This window comes from Nymphalis io, chromosome 4, assembly GCF_905147045.1.
Source record: "Nymphalis io chromosome 4, ilAglIoxx1.1, whole genome shotgun sequence".
Taxonomy (NCBI): domain Eukaryota; kingdom Metazoa; phylum Arthropoda; class Insecta; order Lepidoptera; family Nymphalidae; genus Nymphalis; species Nymphalis io.
The window spans coordinates 4,546,392-4,561,564 of NC_065891.1; the positions used below are offsets into that span (position 1 = coordinate 4,546,392).

General features: G+C 33.6%; 3 protein-coding genes across 10 annotated transcripts in view; 2 read left to right on the plus strand and 1 right to left on the minus strand.

Moving 5' to 3' along the window:
* LOC126781671 (alkylated DNA repair protein alkB homolog 8) overlaps positions 1–15,173 on the plus strand; it is a 104,369-nt gene that overhangs the window by 56,822 nt on the left and 32,374 nt on the right. The window lies entirely within an intron of this gene.
* LOC126781669 (N-acetylgalactosaminyltransferase 6-like) overlaps positions 830–15,173 on the plus strand; it is a 114,140-nt gene continuing 99,796 nt past the window's right edge. Inside the window, exons 1-13 of one of the 2 annotated variants that reach the window (XR_007670695.1) lie at positions 830–992; positions 1,346–1,561; positions 1,742–1,793; positions 2,451–2,762; positions 3,050–3,238; positions 3,727–3,904; positions 4,156–4,273; positions 4,718–4,828; positions 5,030–5,188; positions 6,254–6,316; positions 6,791–6,927; positions 7,667–7,778; positions 7,935–8,646. Coding sequence is in view for 1 of the 2 variants with exons in the window: in XM_050506628.1 (XP_050362585.1) it covers positions 1,355–1,561; positions 1,742–1,793; positions 2,451–2,762; positions 3,050–3,238; positions 3,727–3,904; positions 4,156–4,273; positions 4,718–4,828; positions 5,030–5,188; positions 6,254–6,316; positions 6,791–6,927; positions 7,667–7,778; positions 7,935–8,135 (1,839 nt within the window). In the remaining variant the exon portion in view is untranslated. Of the gene's footprint in view, positions 993–1,345; positions 1,562–1,741; positions 1,794–2,450; positions 2,763–3,049; positions 3,239–3,726; positions 3,905–4,155; positions 4,274–4,717; positions 4,829–5,029; positions 5,189–6,253; positions 6,317–6,790; positions 6,928–7,666; positions 7,779–7,934; positions 9,856–15,173 lie in introns of those variants that run through there. The other variant, XM_050506628.1, reaches the window with a different exon arrangement.
* LOC126781643 (teneurin-m) overlaps positions 11,820–15,173 on the minus strand; it is a 228,089-nt gene continuing 224,735 nt past the window's right edge. For all 7 annotated transcript variants that reach the window (XM_050506579.1, XM_050506585.1, XM_050506584.1 and 4 more), the window contains 2 exons: positions 14,724–15,095; positions 11,820–14,606 (listed from right to left, as the gene is read on the minus strand). In XM_050506579.1, coding sequence (XP_050362536.1) covers positions 14,250–14,606; positions 14,724–15,095 — 729 coding nt within the window. In that variant the 3' untranslated portion in view covers positions 11,820–14,249. The remainder of the gene's footprint in view (positions 14,607–14,723; positions 15,096–15,173) is intronic.

The following is a 15,173-nucleotide window of genomic DNA, read 5'->3' on the forward strand; positions in this document are numbered from 1 at the left end:
CCCGCACTAGGTCAGGATGGGCAGCTTGTACCTATTTATATAAACATTAAAGCTAAAAAAGTGTATGTTACAAAACATTTAATTTACAAAGAGACAAGGTCCACAATCAATGGTGCAACGAAGACCTTGCTTATCAGCGATATAAATTAGTTGCCTTTCATCGACCGCAATAACTTTGTTCAGTTAATCTAATCAGATCAACAGATATAAGTCGGCATTTGCTATGCACTCACAGAAATCCAATGGACTTAGTCCATCGCTTTTTCTCACTTTGCTTAGGCGAACGCTCCAAGGGGAAGTGATCGAGGTTAAAAGAGTACGAAAATAAAACTGATCAAATACTCAAACAATAGTAGAACACATATACCTTGTTCATACATATGAAAGCGAGTATCTTATTAATTAAGTTTAAGGCACAAGCTCAAGCAGAACATTAAGCATATATGTGGCTGTCTGTGCTTAACGACCTATGATTCATCATAAGACAGGTGCCTATCAGTAATAATGTACTTAATACACAATAATATAATTTATACAATAACCTACTTAATTTATAATCCAAATATAACAGAAAACTAACAAACAATAGAAAATAATTTAAAATACCACTATAATAAAAAAACAATTTTAAATTTATAGTTGTAAAAGATATTAAAAATTTAATTTATTTTAACAATACGATACGGTTTTGTAAATTCTAAGCAAATATAATAAGTCATCTTTCTGTAAATGTTAATATCCAAATAAATTCTTTGAAGCTTATTGTTTTTATATGTCAATGTCATAAAGTTAGCTAAGGATTTAAGAGACAATGACAATTGACAAATACACAATCAGGTTTCCAAAACAGTGAAAGATCTAAAATTCCAAAGAAAAATTGTATTGTATAAATTGTGGTATTTACTATTTCAAGTACTTTTACTTGCATGTCTATAATGACGCAGATAAGTCTTTAATATTAAATATATATAAACTGTTGTATTTAGAATAAGGTAAATTATATGAATTATTTGTTCCGGTGTTTTATGAAATCGCTGTTTAAGTTATAATAATCATACACATCATATAATAACTGAAATATGTGTGAAAGATATTTCACAGCGATTCAAAAACTACTTTTAATATAAAGAATGTAATCTTATCACAAAGTAGTTCGCAAAGACCGCCGTTTCCTGTAAAGGCTAATTTAAATAAAATGTTTTACTATCTCTTATTGATAATATATCAAATAAAAAAATGTTATAAGTTTTCAATAACTAAATATTTTTTCTTTTTCAACTAGTAGACGCGTTACGTAAATCTTGACATTAAAATAGATATATGGACGTGTATTTTTTGTTTGCAGAATAGACATATGATAGTGATGAGGCGATACTTTTTAAGAATTTTGAGGCTTCGCAACCTTTTAGCCATTACATCATTAGTCATATTACTGTACTTAGTCAAAAACATCACTGAAATTAAAACAATAGCAGATGTTGCCAAACCAGTCCAAGAATCGTTAAAAAGCATTTTACAGACAGAAAATGATGGAGAATACTTTGTACCAACCAGCATAAAGGTGTTTTTATAAAAGTATATTAATATCAAATAATACAAGATAAGTTTATAGAACTTTTTAAAAAAAATTAACAAATCACTATTAAAATCATTTTTAACAAACATTTATAACAGTAAATTTAAAAACTAAAATAGAATTTGGTGTTACACTTTATTTACTTCTTATATTTTTATTTTTCAGAAAATTGACTGGCATAATTATCAACAAATTGACTATGAAAGAAAACGTGTTGGTAAGATCTGAATTTAAATTATTAGATAACGAATACTCATTTCTATATTTAGCATTATAACAGTCTGTTACCATACAAAAACAAATGACAACCTATCTATACTTTGGACAAAGTAAAAAAAATATAGAAATAGTAACATATATTGCGATGGTTTGAGGTATACAATTATTGATTGTAAGTAATTGTCTATTCATATCTAGATACCGAGCTATAACTGTACTACTTTCATAAATCTCAATTCTAAGTAATAAAGCTTTAAGTAGTATATTTTTTTAGGAAGACAGACAACCAAATGCTCCCTAAAGCTAAATCAATACTGCCTATAGACATTTTTAATTGAATATTAATATTACTTTCACGAACCAAGTGAATTAACAAAATATTTTATCGAACTGTTGATGAAGATGAGTGAAGACATATTATACTATAAATTTTTATTATATAATATTATAATAGTAATTATAATTTTTGGTACTTTTTGGGATAAACTAGAATATAATGTATTTGCTGTGAGAAAGAAGAACAAACTGGAAACAATATTTTTATATCAAGATTATTAACTTACCTATGTACCTATGTGCCTATGTGACTTACCAGCATTTGAAAATGTAATATTTAAGTATGGGGATAAAGCATGTATTTCATTTATATTTATAGGTATTGGAGAACATGGTCTACCAGCTCACCTTCCACAGAAAGATTCTGCAATAGAGAAGGAACTTTACTCTGTAAATGGTTTTAATGGAGCTCTTAGTGACAAGATACCTCTTAATCGCTCTCTACCGGACATACGTCATCAAGGGTGCCATAAGAGAATGTACATAGAGTCCTTGCCTACAGTCAGTGTTGTTGTGCCTTTTCATAATGAACACTGGAGTACATTGCTCAGAACTGCATACAGTGTACTTAACAGATCACCGACATTTTTAATAAAAGAAGTATTTCTTGTTGATGATGCCAGCACTAAAGGTATTTTCGACGTTCCTGTTTCTATAAATATATGGGCGTTTTATGAAAATAAAGTTATCTTATAGGTTTGTTCAAAGAAAACTAAAAACAAATTGTTCTCCATATATATAATACTACAACTGCTATACATATCAAAATTTGCATATTTTGCTTAAAAATTTAACATTTGAAAAGGTTATAAATGTGAGTTTTCTACAAAGATGTTGTGTATTTGATTTGATCGATTACAAAGTTTTGTCAAGCTCGTAGTAGGAAAATAAAACTATAATTATTTAATGACATTACAGATTTCCTCGGAAAAAAACTAGATGATTATGTATCGAAACATATGCCTAAAGTTAAAATTATTCGCTTGGAGAACCGTAGTGGTCTAATCGCTGCAAGATTAGCCGGAGCCAAGCAGGCGAGTGCTGACGTTTTGTTGTTTTTGGACTCGCACACTGAAGCTAATGTCAACTGGCTACCACCTCTGCTAGGTATGTTTATCATGTGTATGTAATATGTACTTATACTTAAACATTTATTATGTTGCCGTACTGACAATGAGCAATGTGGAATTTTGATAAATTGAAATTATACAAAAGCACAGACTGGAATGTGTTGATAGGTCACTTTACATAATTAGTACTGATCATGTCCCACCAGGACAGTATATTACGTTCACTGGTAGTAGAGCTTTGTGCAAGCTCGTCTGGGTAGGTACCACCCACTCATCAGATTTTCTACCGCAAAACAGCAGTGCTTGGTATTGTTGTGTTCCGGTTTGAAGGGTGAGTGAGCCAGTGTAATTACAGGCATAAGGGACATAAAATCTTAGTTCCCAAGGTTGGTGGCGCATTGGTGATGTAGGCGATGGTTAACATTTCTTACACTTACCATCAGGTGGCCCATAAGTTCGTCCGCCTTCCTATTCTATAAAAAAAAAAAGTATTCCCGAATCACTCACACGGTGCGCGTGTCGCAGAGCCGATCGCACTGAACCCCCGCACGGTGGTGTGTCCGTTCATCGACGTGGTGGCTTTCGACACGTTCGAGTACCGCGCGCAGGACGAGGGCGCTCGCGGCGCCTTCGACTGGGAGCTGTTCTACAAGCGCCTGCCCGTGCTGCCGCAGGACCTGCAGCGCATGCCGGAGCCCTTCGAGTCGGTATTTCGCTTCTCGCGTCACGTACACACGCCGCTAAATTTATCGATTGCGAAAATATTTTTCAAAACTTAGTTAATTATATTGTGAAGAATTATAATTGGCTCTACAAAATTCTGAGACCGACGTCCTTTCCGTTGCTGTTTAAGTTTGGATTTTCATGCTCATAAGTCTTTGTTCAGCTATGTGCGCCTACTTACCGGAGCACGAGGTCTGTGAAGCGCGTGTAGTACGAGCGAGTGGTTCACAGGAGCCCGGTGATGGCGGGTGGGCTGTTCGCGATCTCACGCGTGTTCTTCTGGGAGCTCGGCGGGTACGACGCCGGCCTGGATATCTGGGGCGGGGAGCAGTACGAGCTCAGCTTCAAGGTGTGCCTTCCTGCTCATATCATCATTCGCTTGTTATCTAATTTATATGGGATCTGAGCATTGCGTGTCGCAAACTCTATTTCGGTTGAGTTGCAGTATAGTCTAAAACTCTAAAGGTACTCATGGCCATTAGCTATCGCCATCATCTAGGAGTAACTGACTGATAATTATAATGGTGAACATATAACTTAAAAATAAATATACATTAAATTGGTGTGTTTTAAATTAATTTAAACATAACTTACAAATAAAAAAAAACACGGCGTAACTTACAAATGTTGTATTGTTAGTGATAAGTTAATAAATGCTGTCTTCTTATTTCGAATGTCAAATCAAGTTTTTATTAATTGATATTTTGATTTTCCATGAATATCGTTTCGATGATTCATGTTGCAAAAAGATTTCAAAAAGGAATATAAAGTCTATACAAACCCTTGTGTCCAGATTTGGCAGTGCGGGGGTCGCATGCTGGACGCGCCGTGTTCCCGTGTGGGACACATATACCGCAAGTTCGCGCCCTTTCCGAACCCCGGACACGGAGATTTCGTGGGACGGGTAAGATTTTATCCTTTGTGCAAATATTTTTAAGACATTATTGCGAAGGCGTTAATAATTTTCGTGCCAATCCGCGCCTGATCATATGTATACCTCGTGCTGATACTCGAGGACATTTATAACATTGGCACTTGTACACATGTGGCACATAATGGAAATATTATGACAAAAAAGTAATTTAACATATTTTGTCGTTGACAGAATTACAGACGTGTGGCTGAGGTGTGGATGGATGAGTACGCGCAGTACTTGTACCGTCGTCGCCCGCACTACTTGCGCATCGAACCCGGAGACCTGACCCAGCAGAAGGCTCTGCGGGAGAAGCTACACTGTAAATCCTTCCGCTGGTTCATCACGCAGGTTGTGGTCATACGATGTTGTTAATTTTTATTGAGATATAAACCAATAATTAGTCCGAGTGATAAAAATTGAAATTCCGAAATTATGCCACATGTGTATTCCACCAACCCGCATTGGAGCAGCGTGGTGGAATAAGCTCCAAACCTTCTCCTCAAAAAAGGGAGAGGAGACCTTTAGCCCAGCAGTGGGACATTCTCGGGCTGTTACGGTTACGAATGATATAAAATACTTCATTTATTGTGTTTTATTTAATTTGGGAAATAAACGGTACAAAATAATACATCCTTAAAAAGTCTAATAAAGTTTTCACATATGTTACAATTGGAAGAACTTGATCTCAACTCAATAAAACGAGATTTCGATGAAATGTATAATGATTCCTCATATTATTGGCAATTACAAAATATTCTTATAATATATTTTATCACGCAATGCCCGCAAGATAAGTTCAAAGTGAATGTATTTCCCGCCATGAAAAATATTTGTTAGTGTTCTTGTTGCCAGATTAAAAATGAAGATTATTATTGTTTGGTATAAAAAATATAGATACTCTTAAGTAATATTTAATAATAATTCGTATTACATTTAATATTACATATTTAGTACAAATTGTTTTACGGTAGAATATCTGATGAGTGGGTGGTACCTACCCAGACGAGCTTGCACAAAGCTCTACCTCTCTCAAAACTCTCAATTTACTAAACTATTGGAACATATACTTCAAAACTATCCACTTTAGAAGTAATGTGTTCACATTCAATGGGTAAATAACTTGAATATAGCTTACGATCACTGAAGCTTTATTTTAATTTATTGTTTCCATGTAAGTGACGTTGTGTCTTTTATGGAAATTAATGAAATTATGGTGTTATGTATTAATAATAATAAAGCGATTTTATGTTTTTGATGATCGAAGTAGTTCGTCTTTTTTAACAATTTACTAATAAAATTGTATGTAGAAAAAAAGACTAAATACTATGTGCAGGGATAGTTTGATGTGTGCGTTCGTAATAAACTTGGTGAAAATTTATTTCACTATGTCATCTTAAACATTTTTTTTTGCAGGTCGCTTTTGATCTGACGGCGAAATACCCGCCGATCGAACCGAATCCATTTGCAGAAGGACAGGTGAGCTATTCCTTATTTTCTAAGTGTTCGAAAACGTTGGTATCTATCAATTGGCAACTAAGTAAAAGTTTTATTACATGTTACTTTTGTCCGTATTTTGTCCGCGCGGCCTCAACGAGTTAAACTCGGTTAGGTAGAATACCTGATGAATTATATCTACACAGAGTAGGCCGCACGAAGCCTCCAGTGCGTTTTGTAAGTTATAACGACTTCCGTGTACGACTCTGCCGGCTGCTCAGTGGTCTCGTGTTGAGCGCCGCGGTAGCTTGCGAAAGCGATCCCGTGGCGCTCCTCGTTAAGACGGAAATGGTACCGCTGGTTTTTAGTGGGTATTCCGATGTTCGGGGCGCACTCGACGCTTTGGACACCGACGAGCCCCACATACCCCCCCCACTGTTCCCGCGGGGGAAAGGCGTATTGCGTTTTTCCAGCGTTAAAAAAAAAAAAGAAAAAAAGTGGTCTCGCGTGTCGCAGATACGGCCGGCGTACCAGCCGTCGCTGTGCGTGGACGCGCACCGCGGCGCGCAGCTGTCGGCGCTGCAGCTCACGGCGTGCGCGCGCGCCGCCGCCGCCGAGCTGGACTTCGTGCTGTCGTGGCACAAGGACGTGCGGTGAGCGCCCGGCGACACTATTCCACGCTGAACGATCGCCATGGAACTTGCGATATATATCATATAAGAGCTAAGCCCGTGTAGCATTCAATTTGATACGTAAATTATTATGCTATCCCATAGGAACCGTGCATTATTTTTTGGATAAAAAGTACCCTATATCATTCTCTGATAAACTATTACTATGTAAACAATCATGTTCACCTTCGCTCTGAAACTAACACAGATCTATCCCACGGGAACCGTACATTTTTCCGGGATAAAAAGTAACCTATGTGCTATTCCAGACTATAATCTATCTCTGTGTAAAATTTCATCCAGATCCAATTAGCGGTTCTGCCGTTGTCGAGTAACAAACATCCATCCAAACTTTCGAACTTGTAATATTAATATTATATATATATTTTTTTATTTAGTCCACAAAACTGACTACAATTATACAATCAACAATGACATACAATAATACATTTAACTGAAAATATTTACAATTGAGTCTTGTGGACATTACATGCTTATATGAGGGCTTAAAAGCAAAAAAAAATTACATTAGCACACACACACACACATTAAAGTAATAATATGATGATTAAGATGTATATAAATAAAGTATAGTTTAGTATAGGTATTTATACTACTTTCGTTGTTATTAACCGCCGCTACACAGGCCTGCAGTACACCAACTTGTATACATCTGCGTACTTAATGTTATCCGGTTACTTTAACGAAACAAATATTCTAGGTCCAAGAATAGAAACATGTGCTGGGATGTGCCTGATTCTTCTCCCAAGAGTCCAATACTTCTGTACAGCTGTCACCTCGGTGGAGGAAATCAATTATGGAGATATTACCCGGTATGAATTAAAATAGTAAAAATAATTACATTTATTTTAAATTTATTTATTTTAAAAATTAAATATTAAAATAAACGTTGAGGTCTACAAGCAAAATAATTATTATGGCAATGCTTATTTACTATATAATATTATAAACAGCAATTGTATATCCAGGATACAAAACGCTTGAAGCACGGCACCAACGACAATTGTCTAGACTGGGATCCGTCCACGCGCGCTCTGTACATCAAACCCTGTGCAGACTCCTCCGAAACTCAGGAGTGGATCATAGACAACGTAGACCATGACATGTTAGAGAAGTGGGACAACATCGCAAAACGAGTCTATGGTCCGGTTGAAACATACAATGAGTAAATAATATTTCGATTTTTATGTTATTAAATGAAAGGCAAACCGTAAATTTATGAATCATAGCGAAATATCATACTTAGGACTAAAAAAGCACGCAAAACACTATTTTATTTTTAAGGTATTTTTGTCTATTCGTAAGAACTTGTAATGTCTAAATCTGTTTTCGATGTGATTTTTAAATTTCGACTTGAGTCTTGTCTGCTGTCAGTAGCGTGCACAAACTAGAATTTATATTATGTAGATAAGGATTGTTGTATATAAATTTATTATTTCGATGACGGGATGAGTAAAGTACCTTTGATTTAAAAAATCGATTCGATTTGATTTCCGAACAGCTCTACTATATTATACAATACAAACAGTTCTTGATTTATCTTTATTTAAAATATATGCCATTGTCAAAAACTTCAACAGCTTCGCCTGCAGGCGTCATCCAAAATGGCATTTTTTTTAAATCACGATTTCATTAAGATCAATGATATCATGTCAATTCAAGTTTTTTTTTATTTTTATAGTATAGGTTGGCGTACGAGCATATGGGCCACCTGATGGTAAGTGGTCACCAACGCCCATAGACATTGGCATTGTAAGAAATGTTAACCATCACTTACATCACCAATGCGCCACCAACCTTGGGAACTAAGATGTTATGTCCCTTGTGCCTGTAATTACACTGGCTCACTCGCCCTTCAAACCGGAACACAACAATACCAAGTACTGCTGTTTTGCGGTAGAATATCTAATGAGTGGGTCGTAGGTACCACCAGGAATCGACTATACATTCGACCGTTAAGACATTTAACGAATATATTATATTTTTATGAGTAAATTTCAGTGTTTGAAAGTTTTGATATTTTATTCAAAAAGAATATACTAATTGTTGTTACGACATTGTCATTCCGCATATTGTTCGGCATTATTGTCAAAATCTATATGAGTTTTATTGATTATTCGAATGTACTTAAAAGCTAAAAAGAGACTATGAGATTATTTTTTTATAATGTACGAGTATCTAATGACATTAGAAAACCTATTTTTTTTATCGTGTAATTTTTTGATAATAAATCGATCTCTAAACGGCAATAATTTAATATAAATTATTTGAAAAGTTGAAATCCAAAGTCAATTTGTTACTAATGTTAATTGGTTACTAATGTTTTGCTAATATGGCGGCGTCGTATTTGTTTTATAATTAAATTGTAAAAAAAAAACATTGTATTTTATATAAGTTTTTTTAATATACAATATATAGCGGTTAAGTGATTAATGTTCAATTAATTTCTAATACTCCTGATTATAAACAACGAAATAAAAACATAGATATACTTAAAACATAATTTGTCTTGAAGTATTTGTATATTTTTGTATATATATATTTTTACACCAATATATTTGGTTTTATGGACACTACCATTGGTAGCTCGTGAAATGTGCAGTAAAATTTGATCAATTAGTATTTAAAAATGTAAATTGGTGTGTAGCGAGTTGAACTTAGATGTAGCCATAGGACGTTTTGTTATAGAGATGTGTATTTTTGTCTATGTTTTAGGATTTACAGATTAAATATTTAATAATTGTCTCGAGATTTAGTATAAAATTGTTTGACTATGTAGTTTTCTAAGAAAATGTTATTATTAAGCTTGAAAGAATATGAGTATATTTTAATGATATTAATTATTTAAAATGGAATATTATATGAATACATTACGCCTGTTTCGTTATAGAGTAATATGTTCTATTAAAAACTTAAACATATCATTATTTATATGTAAGCATTTAATAAATTGAAATAAATTATTTTTAATAAAATCTCTTCTTATTTGTTGCTGGCCTGTAATATTTTTTTGTTAATTAGATATTACACACGCATTCAAACACAATTTTAAAGGAGTGAGAACTCTTTCATATATCAGGATACTCTTTTAGTAGCATACTGCATTTTATTTCAGCGATCATTTTAGTTAAACTAAAATATAAAATGACGGATTAGACAGCAACATTTATTTAGATTTACGTATAAGTACAATAAAAATACATTTATCTAGAAATTAATATTTTTAAAAAGGTTATTGCAATTTAAGTATATACAGATGTTCAGTAATTGAAGGATCACCTTGGTATATTATTGACCAATAATAGGGTCTATTATTTATTTAAGAATTATATTTAAAAAAGAAAAAAATATTTTAATCAAGTAGCATCTAAGAAGTATAATAGAAAATATATGCTATCATTTTTCTTCACTTCACATCACAATAAATTCCGTTGACAAGGATTGTGAATTTGAATATAGGTTTTATTTCGTAATAGGTTCATGCTTTATGAAAGAAACGAAAACATTTAGGTCAATATGATCTAATGGGAAATTTAGATTGAACCCTACTAAGACTTAACTTAATAATTTATTTTAAATTAATATAAGTAAGTAATTAAGCATTCTCCTCAGATGTTGAAATCTAAAACATTTAATTAAATTATTAATAAATAATGGTTGCCACATATATTTCTATGTTAACCTCTTGATTCGGAATGTAATAATATTATAAATTCAAGAAGAATGTTAAATAATGTTGTCATTAGGAAATTACAAATAGGAGAACGAATAAATTAAAATAACATATTTATATAAAACGAAGCACTTTAGTCTATTATTGGACTCCGTACTTATTTGTTTACATTGTGGACGAGTCGACATTTTTTATCGAAAATCGGAACATTTTTTTAGCTGATGCTGGCAACACTTACATGATAAGTAATTATATGAATGATAAAAACTGAAAAATCCTATTATCTTCAGGATTTTAATGCGGTATAAGGGTCCGTCATGCTATGGCATAATAATCACTGTGATACTATATTTAGGAACAAAGCCGCCGTACTTAGCTGCCGCGTGAAAACACACGCCGGCTATTTTCTGATTGCTATCGCTTTAACATGAAATAATAAGACAATGCACCATTGTATACCCTTCGATATGATATAAGGATTGTTTCTCTGTCTTTTCACTAGATTAGAATCGTTTTCCAAAATAAAAATAAGCAAAAATTGAATAATAAACACAATGAATGCACTAACTGTTAATTTTGTTTCGCTACTTGAGTAGCCGACCTTGAAAAAACTGGTTACGCGATAAGAGACAAAATAATTGATAATTCTATCTCTGTCTAAACTATTTGTAACGTAATTTCCGCTCTCTTTCTTGTGTGAGAAGGAAATCATCATTGCGTCTATTAGTTTCTCTGTCTACGGTCTCTAGTGATTTTGTAATTTACAAATCTAAGCCAGTGTTGCCAGTTCCTTCTTTTTAAATTGGGCATATATTAAGGAAAGTAAAATGCCAATAATTCGTGAAAATATAGTCTTGTTCACTTTTGAGTGTATCAGTTACTTTACTATATTTGGTAAATTCCTATATAAGCCAGTTTTAGTCAGTCTTTGAAAGACTTGTAGTTTATATTTCAGTTGTAAAAGTAACCTAAAAAGTTACTTGTAGGTATAACAGGGTTCATCAAATTCATAATTCAGAAGTTAATTAAACTTGAAAAAGATTTTCTTCCATTCCTTTTTTTTACTTTGAATATGACTGAGACATTTTATCTATCTCATTTATAAGTCATTAACAATTTGGTACAAATAATGTTATATATATTTGCGAAAGTATAAAAAAGATAAATAATTGAAACAAGATTTCTTTTATTATTTTTTATTACATATTCCATTAGAATACTTTCTATATTTATTATTGTACATGCTTACATCGGCTCCCATAGCACGCACACCGTGACCTATATGATCAAACCGGACATAACATGAACCGCGCGATGCAATATTAGAGAAATAAGAGAGAAAGAGAGCTGTAGAAACTATACTATTTTATATTAATAGCTATCTCCTGCTGAGCCTATGGTGAGTATCCCGCGGTCCATGCTACTCTTGCCTCAGTAACTATACAGAGTATTGGAGTCTACGCACCGTATCTACAATAATACAAATTAAATGCAGCGGAGTTTTTATTCCTACTTAAATGCAAGTTTGATCGCATTCGTGAAGCTCTCTAAAATATCTAGAAGCTTATTAGTCTATGGTAAGTTTGTTGATGGTATGCTAGAGTATTTACTGATCGATTTTTCTTAATAAATAAAATATTTTTTTTACATATATATGTATATATATTAAGACAAATAAATGATTTTTATAATATTATAGATAAGAATTAAGATTTGGGGTTTTGATTTTAATATTAATTCAACCGATCAGATGTTAGTTATAATTGTCCTACAGCCTCAATTTTTTAATTATCCGTCTGATATAGTACATCACTTCAGTATTCTAGAAACCTTAACTCCTTCTATAAATAATTCAAGCGTAAAGATATGTACAATATTTTTTACATGTTACATAGTTTAAGTACCTATTTACAAATAAGAATTCTTTATACATCATAAAAAAGATAACTATACCGCTCTATTATATATCACCGCGAAATCAATAACTACATTCACAATAGATATTATTTAATATAATGTATTATTACATTTAATTATAAATTAAAATACACCTTACAGTAACTAAATAAAAGTTAAGACGTATTAAATTACAATGTATTGCTTCGTTTAGTCACATTTTGCAAAAATATCACTTTGCGTCGGCCCTCAGCGGTCCGGGGAGTCGGCGGATTCATTTTTATTCCCTTTCCGTTTTTTTTTCATATTTTATAAACATTTAGTAAAAAATATCTTCGACGCCTTATCACCAATCGCTCAGTCAACTAGCATTTAAATCAATAATTCTAACACGGAATAGACACCACAATTTAAATGAGACACATTCATGGACATACAATATAACTATAAATCTACATTAACTTTACATATTCTTCTTACTGACTTACGGCTAGTAACTTTCACACGGATTTAAGATCATTATTGCTTTTAATATAGATAAAATAAAAATAAAAAATCTTAAGACTGCTATTCATTACGTATGATTTTGAACATTCGTATATTAAACTTGAGTATTCCTTTGACTTATTTTTGTATAATACATAGATATACATTTATTTATACAGACATACAATTTTCAGGTATTCTGAGCGCACAATAATCACACCAATTATAAAATAGGACGAGACAATCTAAGATAAGTCAGCAAGAAGTCTTGACCCTAGACGGTAATGGAAAACTACAGATTGATTATTGCACAACACACGCAGTGTTACGTATCAACGTTTTATTTATATTTGATCTATTTATGTTAAAAGGACTTATTGTTAGTTTCAAATGGAGAACTGTCACTTATAAATGTAGAACTAGAGGAAAAAATATCTGTAGATAAATTGTTAACGATTACAAAATTAAAGTTTACTAGTTTTAAGTTTTTTTTTTTTCTTAATTTAAAACGATGCGTGATTGAGACTTTATTTGTGACAAATGTAATTTAAAATAATATATTTAGACTATTAAATAAAACAATTATATATTATAAGAAGTGCAATAAGCTCTCCAGTTTTCATTTTTTTAAGCTAAGGGTAAAAAAGATGAAATATCGGTATGAATTACGTTGAAAATACTAATGTAAACTTGGATTTTGAATTGTTATGACGTGTTATTATTATTAAATTAAAACCTTGGGTCAATAGATTAAAGATGATTAGATAACATATAAAATTATTGCTTACAGAGTATAGTATTGCGAAGTAATAAGGACCTTAGGTCTAACAATATAAAAGAACCGACTACAAGAATAAAATATTATTTACACATATCTAAATGTAGGGGCCGAAAGAAATATTTGGCTAAAATACGTTAGGAATACATGATTTTCGTGAAAAAGTACATTAATCTAAGCGACATACGTATAATATAGGATAAAAAATTGTAAAACAATACAAAAATCGATTAATAAATCGTGATGAAGATCGAGTATTTCAGTTTTAAAATATTATGCTTCGTTAATTTAATCGAGCGCCAAGCTCGTCAATGACTCGGTACCCTGTCGTGAGTTATCTCGAGAGATTCGTTTCGGATCCACGAGGAGGGTGAACGTTCAAAATAATATTTCGATCGCCTAAAGCGAAGCAAACGAAACGAGAGTCGCTCGCGGGGTTCACAAGGCGAGTCACGAGCGGTGACGTGCGCGGCCGCTGCGTCGGCGCTTGCGACGCGCGTCGCGCACGAACGCCACGTTGGCGGGGTCGTCGGCCAGCTGCGGGAAGCGAGCCACCGAGTGCACGTCGCGCGCCGCCCAGCCGTCCACCACGCCGTGCGAGATCAGCTCCTCCTTCTCTTCCTCCGTCCACGCGCCGCGCCCCTCCCAGCCCGCCGCCACCAGCGCCTTCTCGCGCTCCCACGCGCGCGCCGCCGCTCGCTTGTGTGCGTGCTTCAGCAGTTTGATGCGCTCCGCCGCTGGATCCACGCCGTAGCGAAGCACTATCACCGCTTGCGCCGAGCCCTTGCCCACCGCGTGTACTCGGACCTGAGAGAAGGAGGATTGAATGTCATCAAAATATATTATGGACATTGAAAATTTAATACTTATTAAATATAATTTTAATATTATATATAATTTTAAATATGTTCAAACTATATGTACCTCTAAGCCTTGGTCGTTAGTTTCGTCTTGTGATACATTGAATTTGCCGGACAGCCGTCTCAGTTCCTCCATGTCATCCCTGATCTTCAGTGAATTATCCTTGACAAAGTAGAACACATCCTGATCATGTATACTGAAGTGGACGTCCAGGAAGTATGAGTTATTGAATACGGTCGTTATAACATCTTCGACAACGCTGTTAGCGCCATCTGCTACACTTATAAAAGCTTTTCCATCTACTCTGGATATGAGAACACCTTCGCCGAAAACACCACGTTTATAAGACACTCTTGGGAGCAAATTCCTCGTAATTGGTTCCATTTTCAAAAGCGGCGTTGGAACGAATTCTATATCTGACAGTTTATCGTTTACCTAGAAAATAAATAACAATTAATTCTAAATATCTTACAATTTATATAAAAGAAGTTAGAAGCACGAAATAAATACAAT